Below are 20,179 nucleotides of genomic sequence, written 5' to 3' on the forward strand. Positions count from 1 at the left end.
TGAGATTCCCTGTCGATAGCGGCCATTACTTCGTGCGAATAAAGAGCTAGCTGCGTTGCACAAGAGCGATGTTTTCTGAAGCCATGCTGATTACGTGTCAATAGATCGTTCCCTTCGAGGTGATTCATGATGTTTGAATACAGTATATGCTCCAAAACCCTACTGCAAACCGACGTCAATGATATAGGTCTGTAGTTAAATGGATTACTCCTACTACCCTTCTTGAACACTGGTGCGACCTGCGCAATTTTCCAATCTGTAGGTACAGATCTATCGGTGAGCGAGCGGTTGTATATGAGTGCTAAGTAGGGAGCTACAGTATCAGCGTAATCTGAAAGGAACCTAATCAGTATACAATCTGGACCTGAAGACTTGCCCGCAGACGCGAGAGGGAGTGAGAAGAGGAAGAGGACGGAAATGCAAAAGGACTCGGGGGAGAGAAGGGGCCAGAGAGAGGGGAGGTGGGAAAAAAAGAGGATGGAAGGGGGGAGAGGGAGCCCGGGAAAAGGACAGAGGAAAGAAGGGGGAGTGAGGATCAGAGTTGATAGGAGGTATAAATGGAGGGAGAGAGGGCATCATCTGGGAGGGGGAGTTGATGGAAGCCACCTTGGGAAAGGAGATGAAGGGTGCAGAGATGGAGGGTAGGGGGGACACAACAGTGAAGACGTGGCAGGGGGTGGGGATGGGAGAGGAGAAGAACAACCAGGGGGTGAGGGGGATCAAGGTGGTGGGAGGTGTAGAGGATGTGGATATGTTCGAGGAATAGGAGCAGATGGGGGAAAGGAATGAGGTCACACTTACTTGTTAGTAGGGTCTGTCCTATATATTTTTATGCGTACTCTGGGCCTTGCACGTTCAGAACAACCACCTCTATTATTCTTATGGTTTTATCTAATTGCCATGTTTTATATTGGCCACCCAGTATGGTATTTGACTTCTTAAAAAATAGACATATGGAATTGTTTATGAAATGTTCAGCACCCCCCACTCTTCACACCTTGTACACGTCATCCGGCCTCCGGCGATCCTCGCGCCACTGCGTGAGCGCTTTCCGCGTTTCGGCCAGCCAGTCTGGCCGTGTCCTCCGCTGCTGCGCGACTCCTCTCAGCTTGCACGGTAAGTTTCGCTGTTTGTTCGTGCTAATGAACGCTCTACGTCGTTCGTGTTTAGGGGAGTTTTATCAGCATGGAATTTTATTTTTATTTTCTAGGTCATCGCCGCTCCCATCATTTAAAAAATTACAAAAAAAAAAAATTTAATTTTAGCTACCGCTTTCACCAGACGACGGTATATTGGACGTGAATGGCGGGGAGTGGCTACAGGGCAATGTTCAACGTGACCGTGTTATAAATAGCGTATGTGAGTGTTTTCTCGTCTCATTCAAAAAACTGGTTGTTTAAAAGTTCAGTTTATACATCAGAATTGGGGGATCGAATAGTTTATATGACCCCTTATTATATTGTTATAAATAGCGTATGTGAGTGTTTTCTCGTCTCATTCAAAAAACTGGTTGTTTAAAAGTTCAGTTTATACATCAGAATTGGGGGATCGAATAGTTTATATGACCCCTTATTATATTGTTTTTGGTACAGATTGCCTGAGGATGCACCGATAAGTGGTGCGAAACGGTCGCAGATTTAATAAAAATCATTGATACAGCCAGTGCGGAATTTTCTTTGGAAAAATATCGTTTGTATCTTCCAACACAGGGCAAACGACTTTCAATTAAAATGTCTCACCCGTACAGGATTATACATAATGGACGTGCGAGTACATGTTGTATATGCATGGTTGAGGGCTTATGGAAGACAGAGCCTGGCCGTGAGTCGTGCACGAATAACCAGTTGGTGAGGTGATCGCTCGCGATAAGCGGGTTCGAGTCCCGGTCCGGCACAAATTTTCATTTTCGTCATTCCATTGTACAGCTGATGGTTGTCCATATTCACAATCTCTAATACATTTAAAGGCGCGTTTACATTGAGCCCAGAACGTGTTTTTGTTCGGAACATGTGTGTGCAACTTGTTCCCTCAACATGTTGGCAACATTCCCGTTTACACTAGCGAGCAACATTTCTACGTATTAGAGATGGATCGAACTCGTTCATTCCCGTGAACTACTTCATTCATCTCACTCTTTGCCGTGAACCGTTCAAATGAAGTAGTTCATTCATGAAGTACGAAAGCCTGGCGAAGTTGCCCAGTTCGCCGCTCAGCCTCGGCTACGCTCGCTTCTCCCCGCTCGTACAATAAAGCTTCGTAATACTTCACAATTTTACCAACAGGTGGCCGAACTATGCAGTAACGTGTACGCAACGTTTTACGCTCTTACAGCGTCTGAGTTAAATAGAACATGGTCGAAGGGGACAAAGAAAAGATAAACAGAGAAACGTGTCACATATAAAGAAGGTATTACATTTAATCTTGCTCGACATTTTCTCATGAAGCGTCCGAAAAAGTCTTTATCGGCCAAATGAAACATTATTTGTTGTATTCATGGACTGAAAACTAGGGCTACCAACGAAATGCAGTCCAATTTTATGTTCCTTTTAAAATGTAATGCAAAATAGAATGAGTATGTTTACCACTGTTACAAAGTCTATATACCTACGTTAAGGAATTATTCAGGACGTTTTCCTGTAGATTTTATTTTTGTTGAGAATAATAACCCTCCAGATTCAAAAATGGTTCAAATGGCTCTGAGTACTATACGAGTTAACGTCTGAGGTCATCAGTCGCCTAGAACTTAGAACTACTTTAACCTAACTAACCTAAGGAGATCACACACATCCATGCCCGAGGCAGGATTCGAACCTGCGACCGTCGGCCGCTCGGTTCCACACTGTAGCGCCCAGAACCGCACGGCCACTCCGGCCGGCTCTCCAGATTCAAAACGTAAACTGTCACCTGTAGTCATTGGTAAGATTTCGAGTAAAATCCCTCTTTCAGTGTCATTAACAAACCTTTTATTTTCATGTTGGCTGTGCGTGCTCACACAGCAAGCTTCTTCGTTTGTATCTTTAATATTCATTTGTCTGCAAGCGCTGCCAACGATAGGCTATCCGAAGACGTGAAGTTTAATTGCACCAATAGTCACGGGTAATGATGTCAGCTAGTCGTGGGCAGGAAATCGCGTATCTGTTAGAAATCACAGTGATTGAGAAGTCACAGATATCACAATAACAACTTTACAAAATCTAACTGCGATTTCAGTCACAGTTAGCAGTCGCAAGTAGCATTTCACATTAAACGCCATGAGCCATCTGTTGGCCGAATTCCATACTGCTTTCTGCGATTTCAGTGCCAAATCGCAACTGAAATCGCAAGTAGCAACTAAAAAGCGCAGTTAGCAGTGCCATCTGTTGAGCAAAGCTCATACTATGCTATTCGCTACAGAGTCAAACTGGGATTTCCGTGAGAAATCGCAACTAAGAGTCACAAGTAGCAACTAAAAAGCGCAGTTAACATTCTTTTCCTAGTGCCATCTGTTGAACGACGTACGTACTTCGTTATGAGAGCCTTGTGCCTCACGAGATCGGTGTGCTGTGTGTGCATATGAAGGACTTATTTCATTAGTGGTACAAGTCCATTTTTGTTCATTTTGAGATACGGAGTCGTAAAGTTAAATGAGCGCTGAAAAATCTACAGTTGAGATACCAGAAATATTCAAGCATATGGCTTCTTGCTAGAAATGAACCTTTATTAATGTTTGTTTGGATCATTAATTTCAGAAGCATTATAGACAGAAAAGTGGAGGTAATGGACTTGAACCACTATTGAAATAAGCCCTTCACATTATATGACGACATGCACATTCAGCATCAGTTATGGTTGGTCAAACACAGCTGTGACTCTGAATGTATTATATTAATAAGAAGCAACATTGCCTTTTTCTCCTGAAAATATCAAGTATCGTAACAAATGTGATTCTGCTTCCAATATGACAATTTTGGTTAATACTCCACATGCCTACAGGACTTTGCAATGTTAACACAGCAGAACTCAGACATCTGTATAAGTGTAGTGAAATGAAAACAGCATTATTGAGTCATATGAATGCCTCACTTTTATTCCGGCACAGTTCAAGACTCGGGATAAAAGTTTTGCACCTGGTGTTCTACGGAGCAACTTCACACACACGAACTTTTTGCCGACACTACTACCACCTACATAAGTAAGCTTTTCCTGTGTTACTTTCAAGTACTGCACTTAAGCTATTCCTGATTTAACTGTAAGATCTGTACTTCCTACTTTCATATCAACAGCCTCAAAATGCATATTGTAGACTTCGTGATATGTTACAGGTCAGTGTCACACCAAGATTGTGGAGAAGGGGTTTACCAGTAAATAAGTGGCGGAAAATTACGGGTATAGGACGGCTTAAACATGTGGAAAATGAGATTTTCATTATTCACTCACTGTATTTAACATTTATTATTCCTTGAAAATCGCATAACAATTTCAATAAAACACAGTTTAATCACTCATGTGCACACTTATTTCACAATTATGTCACTTTTAAACTGCAAATTCTCTAAGAGCTGTCTTGAATCTTCACAAGCCTCTCTCAACAGCCTTGATGTGGATAGATACGTACAGCAACCAGTAATCAAGAGTCAGAACTGTGCAAAATCGCAAGGGTTATTAAACAATTTTTGCTGTCACTAATTACAAGCAATATAATTGACAGAGTAGATTGCTAATATTTGCTGTAATGAAAGCCACTCAATGGGGTATATTTCACATTTGCAAGAACGATCTCACTGAAGTAATTAAGTCCATCGAAACACTTAGAAACTAACCTCTCGGCTGACGAAAACGGTCTAAAGACGCACTGGTAATTTCTCCAGATCTGTTGAGTTATCAATTTACTGAGTGACTGAAATGTAGTTCGGGTACCTGTGAACATAACAATATGTTAGAATTCATTTTCTAAGCACGAACTATTATGCTACTGTATGGCTACTTACATATTAATTACACTATTAATATTTTCACAGTTGTTTCTTTAATACATAACTAAAGCCAACGGAAGAACAAACGTAAAACTTACTTACCAATGACAGGTTTGTTGAGATGCAATTTTCTGTGTGGGCAGATGTAACTTTTTCATATGGTGGTAAGTCGCAGAAATCACAGGAGTCACAGAAATCGCAGAAGTAGCAGAAATCGCAGAAGTAGCAGAAGTCACAGAAATCGCAGAAGTAGCAGAAGTCACAGAAATCGCAGAAGTAGCAGAAGTCACAGAAATAGCAGTGGCGGGAAATCGCAGAAGTCACAGAAATAGCAGTGGCGGAGGGATACGCGACCTACGTTCAGTAACTGCGACAAATCACAGTTAAGAATAGCAGATACTGAAAAGTAGCATTCACAGAAACCACTGATATCGGAAAATCGCAGTTTAGCCCATCACTAATGTCAGCACTGCAGGAAGCAACTGACGCTGCTTTCCCCTCGCCCCTCACCTCCCCAACCCCTCGTAAACCTATCGTTCCCCACAAACACCGCGCGATTCGTCGACAGGCAGTAGAGGGAAGACTGAAGCGAAGGGAGAATGAGTGACGTAGTGCCGATGTAGCGGGAGAGGGAAAAGGGTAAGAGAGTGAGTGAACCAACTAGAAAAAAGTGTGGAGTGTGCTATCTGAGAAGAGTTTGAAGTACCAGTTCACTGAAATTGAGTGGTTAGTTCACACTTCACTAGAGTGAAGCGTTCATTTGAACGACTCATTCAGGAGCTCCCCATCACTACTACGTATTCGCATAGTCTGCTGCGGTGAACTGATAGGTTACTTTGTGTATTCACATCAAGAGATACGCTATGTCAAGTGAAGAGGAAGAGTTAATGACATTTTGTGCTGCATTAATAATACTTAACGAAATAAACACACGAAGAAAACGATGCAGTCGACGTCGGTGGACCAAAACATACTATAGAAGACGTGGCGGCAATGACATGCTTTGTGAGCTGAATTTGGAAGACGGCTCTGGCTTTTCATAACTTCAGTAGGATATCGCCGTCAGATTTTGAAATGTTGTTGAATATTATAGGACCATTTGTTTCAAAGAAAGTCACAAATTTCAGAAAAAAGCAAACCCCTGTGAACCAAAGACTTGCTCTTACTCTTCATTTTCTGGCATCAGGAGACTCCTAGAAAAGCCAGCCATATCTCAAATAGTTCCATATCACCCAGGAAACGTAGATATTTAAATCCAAACCACTTCGTTTCGTAAAGCGTGTCCAGTACCACATCCAGATTTTTTACTTTATTTTTCTTTTCTCTCGTCGGTACTGAGACAAGAGATTTCATTTTTTTTGTCCACGTCACTGCTGCTGGTGCCAAGCGCCTCAGAAACTTTTTGTAATGAATCATGTTTGATTTTAGTATTTTTGTAACCTGCGCAAAGTACATTCCACAGGTACTCCTCTGCCTCATGGAGCGACATTAGCTGGAAAATTTTGTCTCGTGACCGCTCCATTTCAAATAACAATGAAGGGACATCAAATAAATGCACCACTACACTCCAGCAAAACAAACACCAAAACACTCACTCAGAGCAAACGAACACTAACGCTGCGTAGCGGAATTTAGTGGTAACAGGCCACGAACAATGTCCCTTTGATCTCTACCGACACAGCCGTGGAACACTGATTTTGTGTCGCCAACATGTTGCGAACATCGGTAGTCCATTACCAGCCACGAATAATGTTTCGCCTTGATGCACCTTACAGACAGTTTTCACATATGCCACTGAATGTACCTGAAAAATTATATCTACGTATTACAAATTGTGCAGGATATATAACGTCAGAAGTACTGAGTTGCGTCAAAAACTGCCGCATCTTGCATGAGGCCTAAATTTATTATTGATAACCTGCTGAACAAATTTCGATTAAATTTGGTAAGGAAATACCTTGACCCTTGAGGAAAGACATAGGCTACTTTATAAAGTGTACAGTATAAGATACTTATTGATTTCAAGAATATTAGGCGAGTTAGGAAAATATATTCGCTCTTTGACAAAGTTATATACTCATTGAAGATGAACACAGTTTTGAAAATGCTTTTCGTCGTTGGTATGTGCAAAGTGATACCATTCTAAATAATGTTTCTTCGCCGTGTTTATTCCATACTTCCTCACTATTGGTTGCGTAATGTACAAGTTGCATAGCTAGTATGTGCGTTATACCAGATTTGAGAACGACAGAAGTTAGAGACTTGCAACAAACTTAACGCATAATTTCAAACCTTTACGAAACTTTCGCTCGCTGACAACTCCCACAAAATAATGAAAGGAAAGAAGTTTATTGCTAGCTACGTTTTCGCTGCTCATGTAGTAAAACTGTAGCAACAGGCGTGATGATGTGACGTTTACCTTTTTTTGCTTATTTGCTACTAACTCGCAACATATTTAACAGACAGTACCCACGTATGCTGCTGAATGTACCTACGAAGTACGTCATTGCACGATGCATATTTCAGGAGATGTAAGGTAAGAAGGAGATGGACAGAGGATGAGAAGGAGATGGACACAGAAAGGGAAGGGGAGAATATGGACACGGAGAAGGGTAAAGAAGAGACGGACATAGAAAGGGGAGTGGATGGAGAGAGAGAGGGGGGGAGAGGGAGATGGTGAGTAGCAGATTGTCGGAGGAGTGGGAGCAGATGGACAGAGATTGAAGGGGTGGATAGAGAGAAGCGGCAGAAGGGGGTGGACGGAGGAGGCAGAGGAAATGGACAGACGGAGGGGGAAGAAGGAGATGGGGAAGTGAAATAAATACATACTACTGCAACGCCAGGTACTAAGCTAGTAGTGAAATAAATACAATCCAAAACTAATTACTCATAGAGGACTTTCACTACTAACCTCGAAGGCTTGTTAACCTCTAATTAACGTAGTTCTGATGTGGGGATAATAGTTTGCCACCTCCAGAGAGTGCTGCATCCCTTCGTCTGCAGCGCTCGTAAAATTTACGACTCTAACATTCTTTTACTGCTAGGCGATAAACGGAAGGAGTCGTAACTTCCAAAAACGTAAGGGTACTTCCTGAAAACGGAGAAGTGGGTCCGAAACGCATTCGACATGAGCGGAAAAATAGAGTTTTGAGACTGTAGGCGGGGTGTTACTAGTAAAAACATTCTTAGCGCTGAAGAGAAGCTTCGTTCGTTGAAGTAAATCGTATAGCCGGATGCATATTTCTTGCCTCCAAGTTGAAGTATTACAAGTAATTTCGCCTGCTCATATATTGTTCAAATGTTACCATGGAAATGGTAACGATTCGACAGACTCTCAAATTTGGCCGTCATGCAGGGCTCCAGAACTTGCTGATAGTATCCGACAAATGTGTACTGCAATAGTCTGAAAACCCGAAAAGTAACAGTAAAATGAATATTAAAATGCTGGAAATCGTACGAGAATCGTTTCTAAATAAACGAAGAGGCATGCGAATGACACTGCTATGGTCCCCAGCTCTTGCGGGACCGGTCTGCAATGGCAAACTCGACCAACTGTCGAAGAAGGCCACTGTGCCCGGCCCTATAATCTTCCGTTTTCAAATTATGGATGCCGAAACTGGCAGAGGAAGACTGTGCAGATGTTTGGCGCCTGTCTATCTTACAAAAAGGTAAAAAACATACTGCAATACAGCCAGTAGTTAGAAGCGAGCTGTAGTTTTGAAATTTGAGGCGAGCAGGGTCCTGGAAACTAGGGTGGTGCAAACGCGTACCAGCCATCGTTCAACTACTTCCCGCTTACATCGGATAAGTATCAACGATAATCCTTTCTCCGACTTTCAGAAGAAAGAAGGAGATGTGAACCACTTGCCATTTTCCTGCAGTTTTCCTAAACTTAGCAAAAACTGAATGTGCCCCCTCCAACCAGGTACTCCCATTGTGTCATGAAGATCCTCAAAACTAAAAATAACGTTTTATTTTTTTCTACGACATTGTAACGTTTGTATATGAAGTTTGGCGTTCTATCTCTCATTGCATAAACACTGTAATATACCGGCGTATGCCTCCCAATCTCTGGTACGTTTTTTTTAAATTTTTACTCTAGTTAATAAGTCAAGTTTCTTAGCTTTATGCATTGTACCTACGCGGGCAATGTGCAAAACTTTTAATTGATTGTTCACATTTTAGCAGTGTGATTTCTCTATATGGAGGGTGAATCATCTAAAACTTGCACCGCAAATATTGCGGAAATGGAAATTGCTATTGATGTGCTATTTTCACAGAGCGGATTGATAGTCAGGGGCTTGTATAGTTGGCCAATTCACAAATTGTAGTAATACTTGTTTTTGTGCGAACATACACTTTTGTAAATGGAACAATGTCTTTTGACATTATGCAGGATTCTAGTGGGAGTAGTTTGCGAGGTATCGTATTTTGAAAAGTTTCCAAACTGACACTTGTTTATGCCATTCAGCCTACGTGGTTGCTAGGTAAAATGGTTCAAATGGCTCGGAGCACTATCGGACTTAACTTCTGAGGTCATCGCCCCCTAGAGCTTAGAACTACTTAAACTAACTAACCTAAGGACATCACACACATCCATGCCCGAGGCAGGATTCGAATCTGCGACCGTAGCGGTACGGTTCCAGACTGTAGCGCCTAGAACCGCTCGGCCACCCAGGCCAGCGGTTGCTAGGTACGATGTTGTTATGTTTGGTTACAGGGTGTTTGTGTGTTCCTTGAGTGTGCAATGGGATTTACGAACGCAGAAAATGTCGGCAGGCTCATGGTGTATGGAGAATGAAGTTCGTTCTTGAATGGTGTTCTTCTTCTTCTTCTTTTTTTTTATCATCAGTCTACTGATTGATTTGATGCGGGCCGCCACGAATTCCTTTCCTGTGATAACCTCTTCATCTCAGAGTAGCACTTGCAACCTACGTCTTCAATTATTTGCTTGACGTATTCCAATCTTTGTCTTCCTCTACAGTTTTTGCCCTCTACAGTTCCCTCTAGTACCATGGAAGTCATTCCCTCATGTCTTAGCAGATGTCCTATCATCCTGTCCCTTCTCCTTATCAGTGTTTTCCACATATTCCTTTCCTCTCAGATTCTGCGTAGAACCTCCTCATTCCTTACCTTATCAGTCCACCTAATTTTCAACATTCCTCTATAACGCCACATCTCAAATGCTTCGATTCTCTTCTGTTCCGGTTTTCCCACAGTCCATGTTTCACTACCATACAATGCTGTACTCCAGGCCTACATCCTCAGAAGTTTCTTCCTCAAATTAAGGCCGGTATTTGATATTAGTAGACTTCTCTTGGCCAGAAATGCCTTTTTTGCCATAGCGACTCTGCTTTTGATGTCCTCCTTGCTCCGTCCGTCATTGGTTATTTTACTGCCTAGGTAGCAGAATTCCTTAACTTCATTGACTTCGTGACCATCAATCCTGATGTTAAGTTTCTCGCTGTTCTCATTTCTACTACTTCTCATTACCTTCGTCTTTCTCCGATTGAATGGTGTATGGTGCAAAATATCCCAATACATGTCAACCATCTCGGCAGTTATTTACCAGCCTCTTCAACCAGTTAAGTGAAAGTGGTAGTGTAACACCTAGACAACGCAATAGAAAGAAACGGATGATGGCAGTAGAGGAGGAAATTATCTCGTTGCTGCTGTTGCAGCTGATCCCCACGTTAGTTCCTGCGCAATCGCACGAGGAAGTTGGGTGAGTCAAGCAAGTTTCCTGCATATTCTCCAACGACATAGGTTCCATCCCCATCACATCTCTCTCCATCAAGAGCTGCGTTGAAATGATGATGAGAATCTTGTTAAATTCGGTACATGGGTATTACGACATGACACTCCAGAAAAATCATGTATCTTGTCTAATGATGGAGCCACATGTACCAATCATTGCCAGGTAAACCGCTGAAACATGCACTGTCTGCTGACAATCCTCGTTGGCTTCGTCAGATGGAACGTCAGCGTCAATGGAATGTAAACGAGTTGTGTGGGATAGTGAACCATCAGCACATAGGCTCGTTTTTCGTATATGGAACACTGAACGCGAACGCAACTTCCGAACGGACCGTCTTTTCGGGTGCTACAAGGAACTTGTGGCAAAGTGATGGCTGTCCAGCTCATAGCGCAAGAAGTACTATAGGATGCCTTCACGATCCGTTTCCAAATTGTTGTACTGGACGCAGAGGATTGGTACCTTGGCCGGTCCGTACCCCGGATTTGACGCAGTAAACATTTTTCTGTGGGATAAGCTGAAAGAAAGGGACATACCAACTACACCCAATGATATGCAACGACGTATTTCTGTAGGTAGATCGGACGTCTCCACTGAAATGCTAGCACGTGTTCCGCAGTCATTCCATACCAGACTGGAAGCGTTTGTCACCGCTGTCGGTGGTCATTTTGAACACAGCCGTTGATGGTCAATTGTCTCGTTACTTGTCAGAATCCACATAACTAGTGTATACACTTGCGTTGTTTTTTAATGTGTGCTATCACAGATGTTGCACATGTGTCGGTGTGGCAACTTTTCAAAATACGATGTATCGTAAACGATTCGCACTAGAATCTGCAACAAACCCCATTGACTTTGACGAATTCTTCTCGGGTTATCAGCCGAGTGGTGGCGTCGTCTTGTCGCAACGTTTCGATGAATTTCGTACCCCTCATCTTCTGGCGAAGTGTCGGGATGCAATTTCTGCATATCTACGACGGTTGGAACTTTAATAGCAGCAACTATTTATTTACAGTGCGTACAAAACAGATACGTGTTTCAAAGTTTTACTGACCTTCAAAGCAGTCACCAGCATTGTGTATAACCCGTTGCCAGCAGTGTGGAAGTTGTAGGATATTCTTAACAGTGCCAGTTATGTTGACAGTTCGATCGGCGCGGTCCATTTTCCGACGAATTTGCAGCAGTTATCAAGCGAATGCCGTGAAGTGCTTCCTTCAATTTAGAAATCGAGTTGAATTCATGAGGGCTTAAGTCAAGGTGGTAGAGCACTTAGCAGCCCCATCAGTCAAACAAATCAGTAACAGCTTGCATTCACGCACTGTCCTGTAAAATGATGTTCAGATCCTCCAGAAAGTGTCATCACTTCTGCCTCTATGCTGCTCATTTTTGGAACACAACCTGCGAACAGCTTAGAGACAGAAATGATGACGCTTTCTGCAGGACTTGACCATCATTTTGCAGGACAATGCACAAACACGTACAGCGCAAGCTGTTACTAATTTGTTTGACTGATGGAGATGCTGAGTTCTGTACCACCTACCGCATTTCCCTGACTTAAGTCCTCGTAAGTTCAACTCGATTTCTAAACTGAAGGAAACACTTCACGGCATTCGCTTCAGACCTGTACAAATTCGTCGGGCAAAAGGCCGCGCCGCTCGAACTGTCAACACGGCTGACACTGCTAAGAGTATCCTACGACTTCCACATCGCTGACAACGGGTTATATACAATGCTGATAACTACTTCGAAGATCAGTAAAACTTTGAAACACGTATCCATTTTGTACGAGCTTTAAATAAATAGTTGCCACTATTTAAGTTCCATCCCTCGTATATATCTGCTTGGCCGTCGTCCGCTTCTGTATGCAAAGCAGCTATATAGATATGCAGAACACATCATCCAGACACTTCGCCAGAAAATGATGGGTACGAAACTCACTGAAACGTTGCGACAAGACGACGCCACCACTCGGCTGATAACCCGAGAAGAATTCATCAGTGGAATACGCCGAGAAAGACTGCAATCGCGTACCCACTGACATTCTAATTCACCCCACTTTTAGTTTGTTGATGTTAACAGGTATTGTTACCTCTAAAACGTGTATTTTTACACACAAAATAAAATTTCTAAGTATTATTATAATCTGTTGATTGGATAACAATACGAGTCCCTGGCTACCAATTTATTCTGTGAAAACCGTACGTCAATAGCACTCTCCATTTCCGCAAGTTTGAGGTGGCTCACTTTGTATAACGGCTGGTTCTTATTATAGTGTAACTACTCACAGAGGTCCAGTATGGGCTGTAATAACCGTATGGCAACGAAACTTGGTAGACATTCTAGTACCTTAAAGCGGAATCGATTTACTCTGGAAAAACATTAGTTCGTTCTGGTCACCAGGTGCAAATCTGGTGCTGTGAATGCAAGAAAGATGTATAGAAAGGTTTCCATATGCAATGGATTAGGAATGGAACGTGGATATAAAAGGTCAAACAACTAAGTGAGGCACAATGTTGGTTTTTATTCTTAACCGCCACATACACAGTTTCTTCAGTACGAGCACCGAAGACGTAAAACTACATGATCGACAGCTGCTCGCACCAACTCCGGTAGAGGCTGAGCATGTTGTACCTGCATACTGGCCTTCAGATCAGGTATAGACCGAACGTATCGCTGGTAAACGCTTTCTCTTAGATGTACCCAGGACCAAAAGTCACATGGGTTCAGGTCAGGTTATCTAGCAGGCCATCCATCTGGAAAACCTGCGGAGATAACACGTTCGTAGAAGGTCCTATTAAGCAAATCTTTTAATGAGTGAGCGACATGCGGCATTGCCCACCTTGCATGGAAACAGTGGTTTTCACATAGTTGCGCTCTTCCAAAGCAGGATTCGCATGATTACAAGGAGATCCCGATGATGTGCAAACGTCAGGGTACGCCTGACAGGCCGTCTGGGTGTATTATCTTGACAGAAGAAAGGACCGAGGGTATAGTGCTTATGCATCCACACCACATAGTCACATACGGCGAATGTAAATGCTCTTCGTGCCCAACAAGCGGTTTAGCAGTACCCCAAATTCAGCAGTGTTGTGTATTCACAGAGCCTGTACTGTAAAATCTGCCTCATAACTCCACAGAATATTTCTCGGCAACATGTCATCGATTTAATCCGTGCCAGAAACCGAAGAGCAAATTCACAACGTTGTTGCGGATCATGAGATTTCAGGCGCTGCATCTTCTGGAACTTGTACGGGTACCAGTGTAAAATAGTCCGCTAAACTTTCCACAGGTCCTACTGTTGACCATTGTATGGACAATTCTCGTAACACTGCACATGCAGTGACTGCTACGGTCGCAGGTTCGAATCCTGCCTCGGGCATGGATGTGTGTGCTGTCCTTAGGTTGGTTAGGTTTAAGTAGTTCTAAGTTCTAGGGGACTGATGACCTCACGCGTTAAGTCCCATAGTGCTCACAGCCATTTGAACCATTTTGCACAAGCAGTAGCACTGTAAGAGGCACGTGCTGTCGCACCGAGCTCTCGTCTTTCCGAATTTCATTATTAGTTTTTAAAACGATTTAATGACTTCGGGCATCTCCTCAGACCTTTCAGTGGCCGATACTCTCCGTCGTTCATTATAAACAGCAGCCGTTCACATAAAACAGATTCACTAACAGTGCAGGATCCATATTCTCGACAGCCATACTGCTCACTAACGTTACGGCTTGTCAAATGACTGTGAATGTCATACCGTCATACAAACATTGTACAGCGCCAGATTTGCACCTGGTGGCCACATATGGAACTAATGTTTTTTTCCCCCAATGTAAACTGATTCCGCATTAATGCAATAGCATATCTGCCAAGTTTCGTTGCAATACGGTAATTGCAGCCCACACTGGGCCTCTGCGAGTAGCTACACTGTAATTATAACGGCCAGCTATGTTGCATATTTGTACCAATGCGTTGGCAATACGTTCCAACAAACGAAAGCCATGTAAACACCCTACTTTGTGCTGTCGCAGAGGTTACGCGTTGTGGCGTTGTTTTTTCCACATGACAGCCGCCGGCGCGCATTGCACTGGCCTCGAGTAGTGGAGTGGCCGAGCTAATGCGACTGCTTATCTGCTTGCAGGTTATCTGGGCCCGCGCGAGTAACACGCGCGACATGGCCCGCTTCGGCAGCGATGCTCTCCTGCTACTGATCGCCGTCTCAGCGCTAGTCCACTCTGGTGAGTTCTGGCGGCGCGTGTAGCAGTATTATAGGAATACTAGCTGTACCCGGCCACGCTTTGCTGTGGCTCTCCTTAAGTGGAAAAGAAAGAAATGAAAAGCAAGCGTTTCTAATATGTCTGAAAACTGGATATACGTCATAATCTCCTTCTCTCCTCTGTCTTGCCCGCCTCCCCCTCCGACTTTCTTCGCCATCCCCTCCTCCTTCCCTCTCTCTCTCTCTCTCTGTCCACCACATTCTCTCCCTTTCTCTACCGATCTTCTCCTCCCCCCTCTCTCTCCATCTTCTCCTCCTCCTCTCTTTGTCCTCCTGACCCCACTCTCTGTCCATCTCCTCCTTCCCCTTTTCCACCCAATGGATCCAGGGATCCCGAATTCGATTCCCGGCCTGGTTGGGAATTTTCTCCGCTCGGGGACTGGCTGTTTGTGTTGTCCTCAACATTGTAGCCTTAGCATCATTCATGAAAGTGGCCATCATCATCATCATCATCACTCTTTTCCATCCCATCTGTCCATCTCGTCCTCACTCCTCTCTCTGACCATGAGACCTGTTTATTGTTACTGCAAATTCAGGTTGTGTAGTAGCATTCTAATCATAAACCAGCAAGCCACAAATAGAACTGTTTGCTAACGACGTTTCATTATGGTTTATTCCATATATATCAAAAAGCATAAAGTATTTATGTGCAAAACGTTTATTAGAGCAACGTGTAAAAATTTGAATGAAATCGGAAAGGTACAAAAATGGTTCAAATGGCTCTGAGCACTGTGGGACTTAACTTCTGAGGTCATCAGTCCCCTAGGACTTAGAAGTACTTAAACCTAACTAACCTAAGAACATCACACACACCCATGCCCGAGGCAGGATTCGAACCTGCGACTGTAGCGGTCAGGCGGTTCCAGACTGTAGCGCCTAGAACCGCTCGGACACCATGGCTGGCGGAAATGTACATATTGACATTTCTAATAAGTGTTGTCCCTTTATATATTATATAAACATAAATATATGTTATGTATGTTAAAAATATACCTATATTAAAGAATTACGTATCTCAAGATACGCCTATATTGGTTCAAATGGCCCTGAACACTATGGGACTTAACATCTGTGGTCATCTGTCCCCTAGAACTTACAACTACTTAAACCTAACTAACCTAAGGACATCACACACATCCATGCCCGAGGCAGGATTCGAACCTGCGACCGTAGCAGTCACGCCGTTCCGGACTGAGCGCCTTAACCGCGAGACCACCGCGGCCGGCTCACGCCTATATTAGAATCAAAGGTTGTGTCGAAATTTGGAAGCATTCTGTCAACGACTTTCGGAGGTCAACGATTTTGAAAAAACCAACATTTATATTTTTATGACGTTTCCCCTTTTATTACATATATGTTAAATATGTACCGTTTGGCGTTCCTGTAGCTATATAAAAACATGTAAGTATTCGAATGCAATGTTGTGATGGGCCAGCCGTTGTGACCGAGCGGTTCTAGGCGTTTGAGTCCGGAACCGCGCTGCTGCTGTGGTCGCAGGTTCGAATCCTGCCTTGGGCATGGATGTGTGTAATGGTTCAAATGGCTCTGAGCACTATGGGACTCAACTCCTGTGGTCATTAGTCCCCTAGAACTTAGAACTACTTAAACCTAACTAACCTAAGGACATATACATGCGGCTTAATGACCACAGTGAGAAAACCCGAGAAGTTAGAGCTAACGCGGAAATTTACCGGCCATCATATGTCCGCCCGCCATCCGCGAATGGGACAAGGAAGGGCCGGCCGCGGTGGCCGTGCGGTTCTGGCGCTGCAGTCCGGAACCGCGGGACAGTTACGGTCGCAGGTTCGAATCCTGCCTTGAGCATGGGTGTGTGTGATGTCCTTAGGTTAGTTAGGTTTAAGCAGTTCTTAGTCTAGGGGACTGATGACCTCAGATATTAAGTCACGTAGTGCTTAGAGCCATTTGAACCATTTGATTTGTTGTGATAAAGTTTTAAGCCAATCCGTGAAGAACTTTCGGAGATTTGAGTTTCTGAAGAAACGAACATGTACGTCTGTATTTATACAGAAATTCTAACCAATCGCAAATCTCCGAAAGTTTTTGACAGAATGCTTTGAAATTTTGACACAGCGTTCACAACTGGAATACACGTATATTTTTACACACTTATTTTTTAAATACCAACGGCGCTGCCGCATTGGTAACACCAGTCCACAACCGATCTCCGAAGTTAAGCGCTGTCGTGCTTGGCTACCAGTTGGATGGGTGACCGTCCGGTCTGCCGGCTGCTGTTGGCAGCTGGGGTGCACTCAGCCCCTCTGAGACCAATTGAGGAGTTACTTGACTGAGAAGTAGCGACACCGGTCGCGAAAACTGAGAACGGCCGGGAGAGCGCTGTGCTGACCACATACCTCTCCGTATCCGTATACAGTGATGCCAAAGGGCTGAGGGTGACACGGCGGCCGTAGGTATCGTTGGACCTTCAAGCAGTCGAACTAAGAAAATTGGGTATCTGTTAGATAACGATCAGTTTGGCTTTAGGTAAGGAAAGGCACCAGAGAGGCGGTTCTCACATTACACTCCATTACACTAGATACAAGATACATTCGTAGGATTTGAATGCCTAGACAAAGCGTCCGACAATGCAAAATTGTGCAAAATACTTGAAATTCTCATGAAAATAGGTGTAAGCTGTAGGAAAGACAAAATGTAAGTAACAATAAGAACGGAAAACCAACAAGGAAGTGTTCGGATTAAAAAGGGACTCCCATACTTTCAAATTGTACATGGAAATACTAATGACGGAAATAAAAGATAAGTTCAGCAGTGGGATTCAAATTTAAGATTGAAAAATATCAACCATAAGATTGAGGATGACATTGCCATCTTCAGTGGTAGAGAGAAAGAATTAAAGGAGGTAATGAACGAAATGAACCGTTTACTCATCACAGAAAGTGGACCATCAGTAAACTAAAGAAAGTTATGAGGCGTAGTAGAAATGGGATTAGTGAGAAAATTAACATAAAAATGGGGGGACCACGAAGTAGACGAAATGGCGGAATTCTGCTAGGACAGGCAAAGAGAGCATTTCTGGCCAAAAGAAGTCCACCAGTATCAAACATTGGCCTTAATTTGAAGGAGAAATTTCTGAGTGTGTACACCTGGGGAAGAATATTGTATAATGGTAAATCGTGGACTGGGGAGAATCTGTGAAGAGGGAACTCGAAGTGGTTGATATGTGGGGTTATAGAAGGAGGTTGAAAATACAGTGGACTGATAATACAAGAAATGAGCAGGTTCTGTGCAGAATCGGCGAGTATAGAAATAAATAGAACGTATTGACAAAAGCTGGTCCCGGCGGAGGTTCGAGTCCTCCCTCGGGCATGGGTGTGTGTGTTTGTCCTTAGGATAATTTAGGTTAAGTACTGTGTAAGCTTAGGGATTGATGACCTTAGCAGCTAAGTCCCATAACATTTCACACACAACATTTTCATTGACAAAAGGGACACGATGAAGGGAGATGTGTTTAGAGGGAACTGTAAAAAGACTGTAGTGGAAGACCATGGCTGGAATACAGCCAAGAAACAATTGAGGTCTTTGGAAGTAAGTGTTACTGGAAAAGGTTTGTACTCGATAGAAAGTTGTGGCGTACTGTCCTGACGACTGGGGTTAAAATTGTAAGTGAAAAGATATCGATGATAATTTTAAAATACCCCACTTAGATCACTGTTTATCTGCATAAAAATGCTTTCAAGAATTACATATCGACGGTAAGATCGGTTGATGACTTTGGTATCCTCAGAGAAAATCTGGAAGAGATACAATCCATTGAATGGATTGAACAGACACTAAGCGCAGAATATGGACTGAGGGTAAACCACAGGAAGACCAAAGGAATGGGTAGTAGCAGATATGAGCTTAGCGATAAGCTTAACAAGAAAACCAATAGATGACGTGAAGGAATTCTTCTCCATCGGAAGCAAAACGTTGCTTGATGGACGAAGCGAGAAGGATATAAGAAGCTGACCAACACAGATATATATACCACTATCGGATATGTTGTTGTGGTCTTCAGCCCCAAGACTGCTTTGATGCAACTGCTCATGTTCCTTTAACCTGTGCGAGCCTCTTTACCTCCAAATAACTACTGCAATCTACATCCATTTAAACCTGTTTACTATATTCATGCTTTGGTCTCGCTCTACAATTTTTACCCTCCGCACTTCCCTCGAGTACAAAATTTGCATTTCCTTGATGCCTCATAATGTGTCCTATCAGCTGATCCCTTCTTTCAGTCACATTATGTCAGACAATTTCCTTTTTCCCCCTTTCGATTCAGTACCTTAACATTAGTTATGCGATCTGCCCATCTAATCGTCAGCATTCTTCTGCAGCACCACGTTTAAAAGCTTCTATTCTCTTCTTGTTTGAACTGCATACTACTCACGTTTCACTTCCATACAAGACTACACTCCAGACGAATACGTTTACAAAAGACTTCCTAACACTTAAATTTATCTTCGATGTTAACAAATTCCTGTTCAAAAACATTTTCCTTGCGGTAGCCGGTCTGCATTTTATATTCTCTCTTCTTCGGCCATCACGAGTTATTTTGCTGCCCAAATAGCAAAACTCATCTAATACTTTTTGTGTTTCCTTTCTTAATCCCCTCAGCATCAGGTGATTTAATTCGATTAGATTCCATTATCCTCGTTTTGCTTTTGCCGATGTTCATCTTATATCGTCCTTTCAAGATACCGTCCATTACGTTCAACTGATGTTCTCTCTGACAGAATTATAGTGTTTTTACTTCTTCTCCCTGGACTTTAATTCCTACTTCAAATATTTCTCTGGTTTCCTTTACTGCTTGCTCAATGTACAAATTAAATGACACCAGGAACAGGCTACAGTCCTGCCTCACTCTCTTCTCAACCACTGCTTACCTTTCACACCCTTCGACTCATGTAGCTGCCGTATGGTTTCTGTACAAGTTTAAATAGCTTTTCGCTCCTTGTCTTTTACTCCTGCTATCTTCACAATTTCAAAGAGAGTACTCCAGTCAACACTGTCGAAAGATTTCTCTAAGTACACAAATGCTATATACGTAGGTTTGCCTTTGCTTAACCTATCTTCCAAGACAAGTCATAGGGTCAGTATTACCTCGCGTGTTCCTACATTTTTATGGAGTCCGAAATGATCTTTCCCGAGGTCGGCTTCTACCACTTTTTCGTTGTTCTGTAAGT

The 20,179-nt window shown here is 43.1% G+C and overlaps 1 protein-coding gene across 2 annotated transcripts in view; it reads left to right on the forward strand.

Moving 5' to 3' along the window:
- Positions 1 to 20,179, forward strand: part of LOC126336564 (uncharacterized) — a 119,070-nt gene that overhangs the window by 51,550 nt on the left and 47,341 nt on the right. Inside the window, exons 1-2 of one of the 2 annotated variants that reach the window (XM_050000413.1) lie at positions 979 to 1,116; positions 14,841 to 14,937. In XM_050000413.1, coding sequence (XP_049856370.1) covers positions 14,874 to 14,937 — 64 coding nt within the window. In that variant the 5' untranslated portion in view covers positions 979 to 1,116; positions 14,841 to 14,873. Of the gene's footprint in view, positions 1 to 978; positions 1,117 to 14,840; positions 14,938 to 20,179 lie in introns of those variants that run through there. The other variant, XM_050000412.1, reaches the window with a different exon arrangement.

Source organism: Schistocerca gregaria, chromosome 2, assembly GCF_023897955.1.
Source record: "Schistocerca gregaria isolate iqSchGreg1 chromosome 2, iqSchGreg1.2, whole genome shotgun sequence".
Taxonomy (NCBI): domain Eukaryota; kingdom Metazoa; phylum Arthropoda; class Insecta; order Orthoptera; family Acrididae; genus Schistocerca; species Schistocerca gregaria.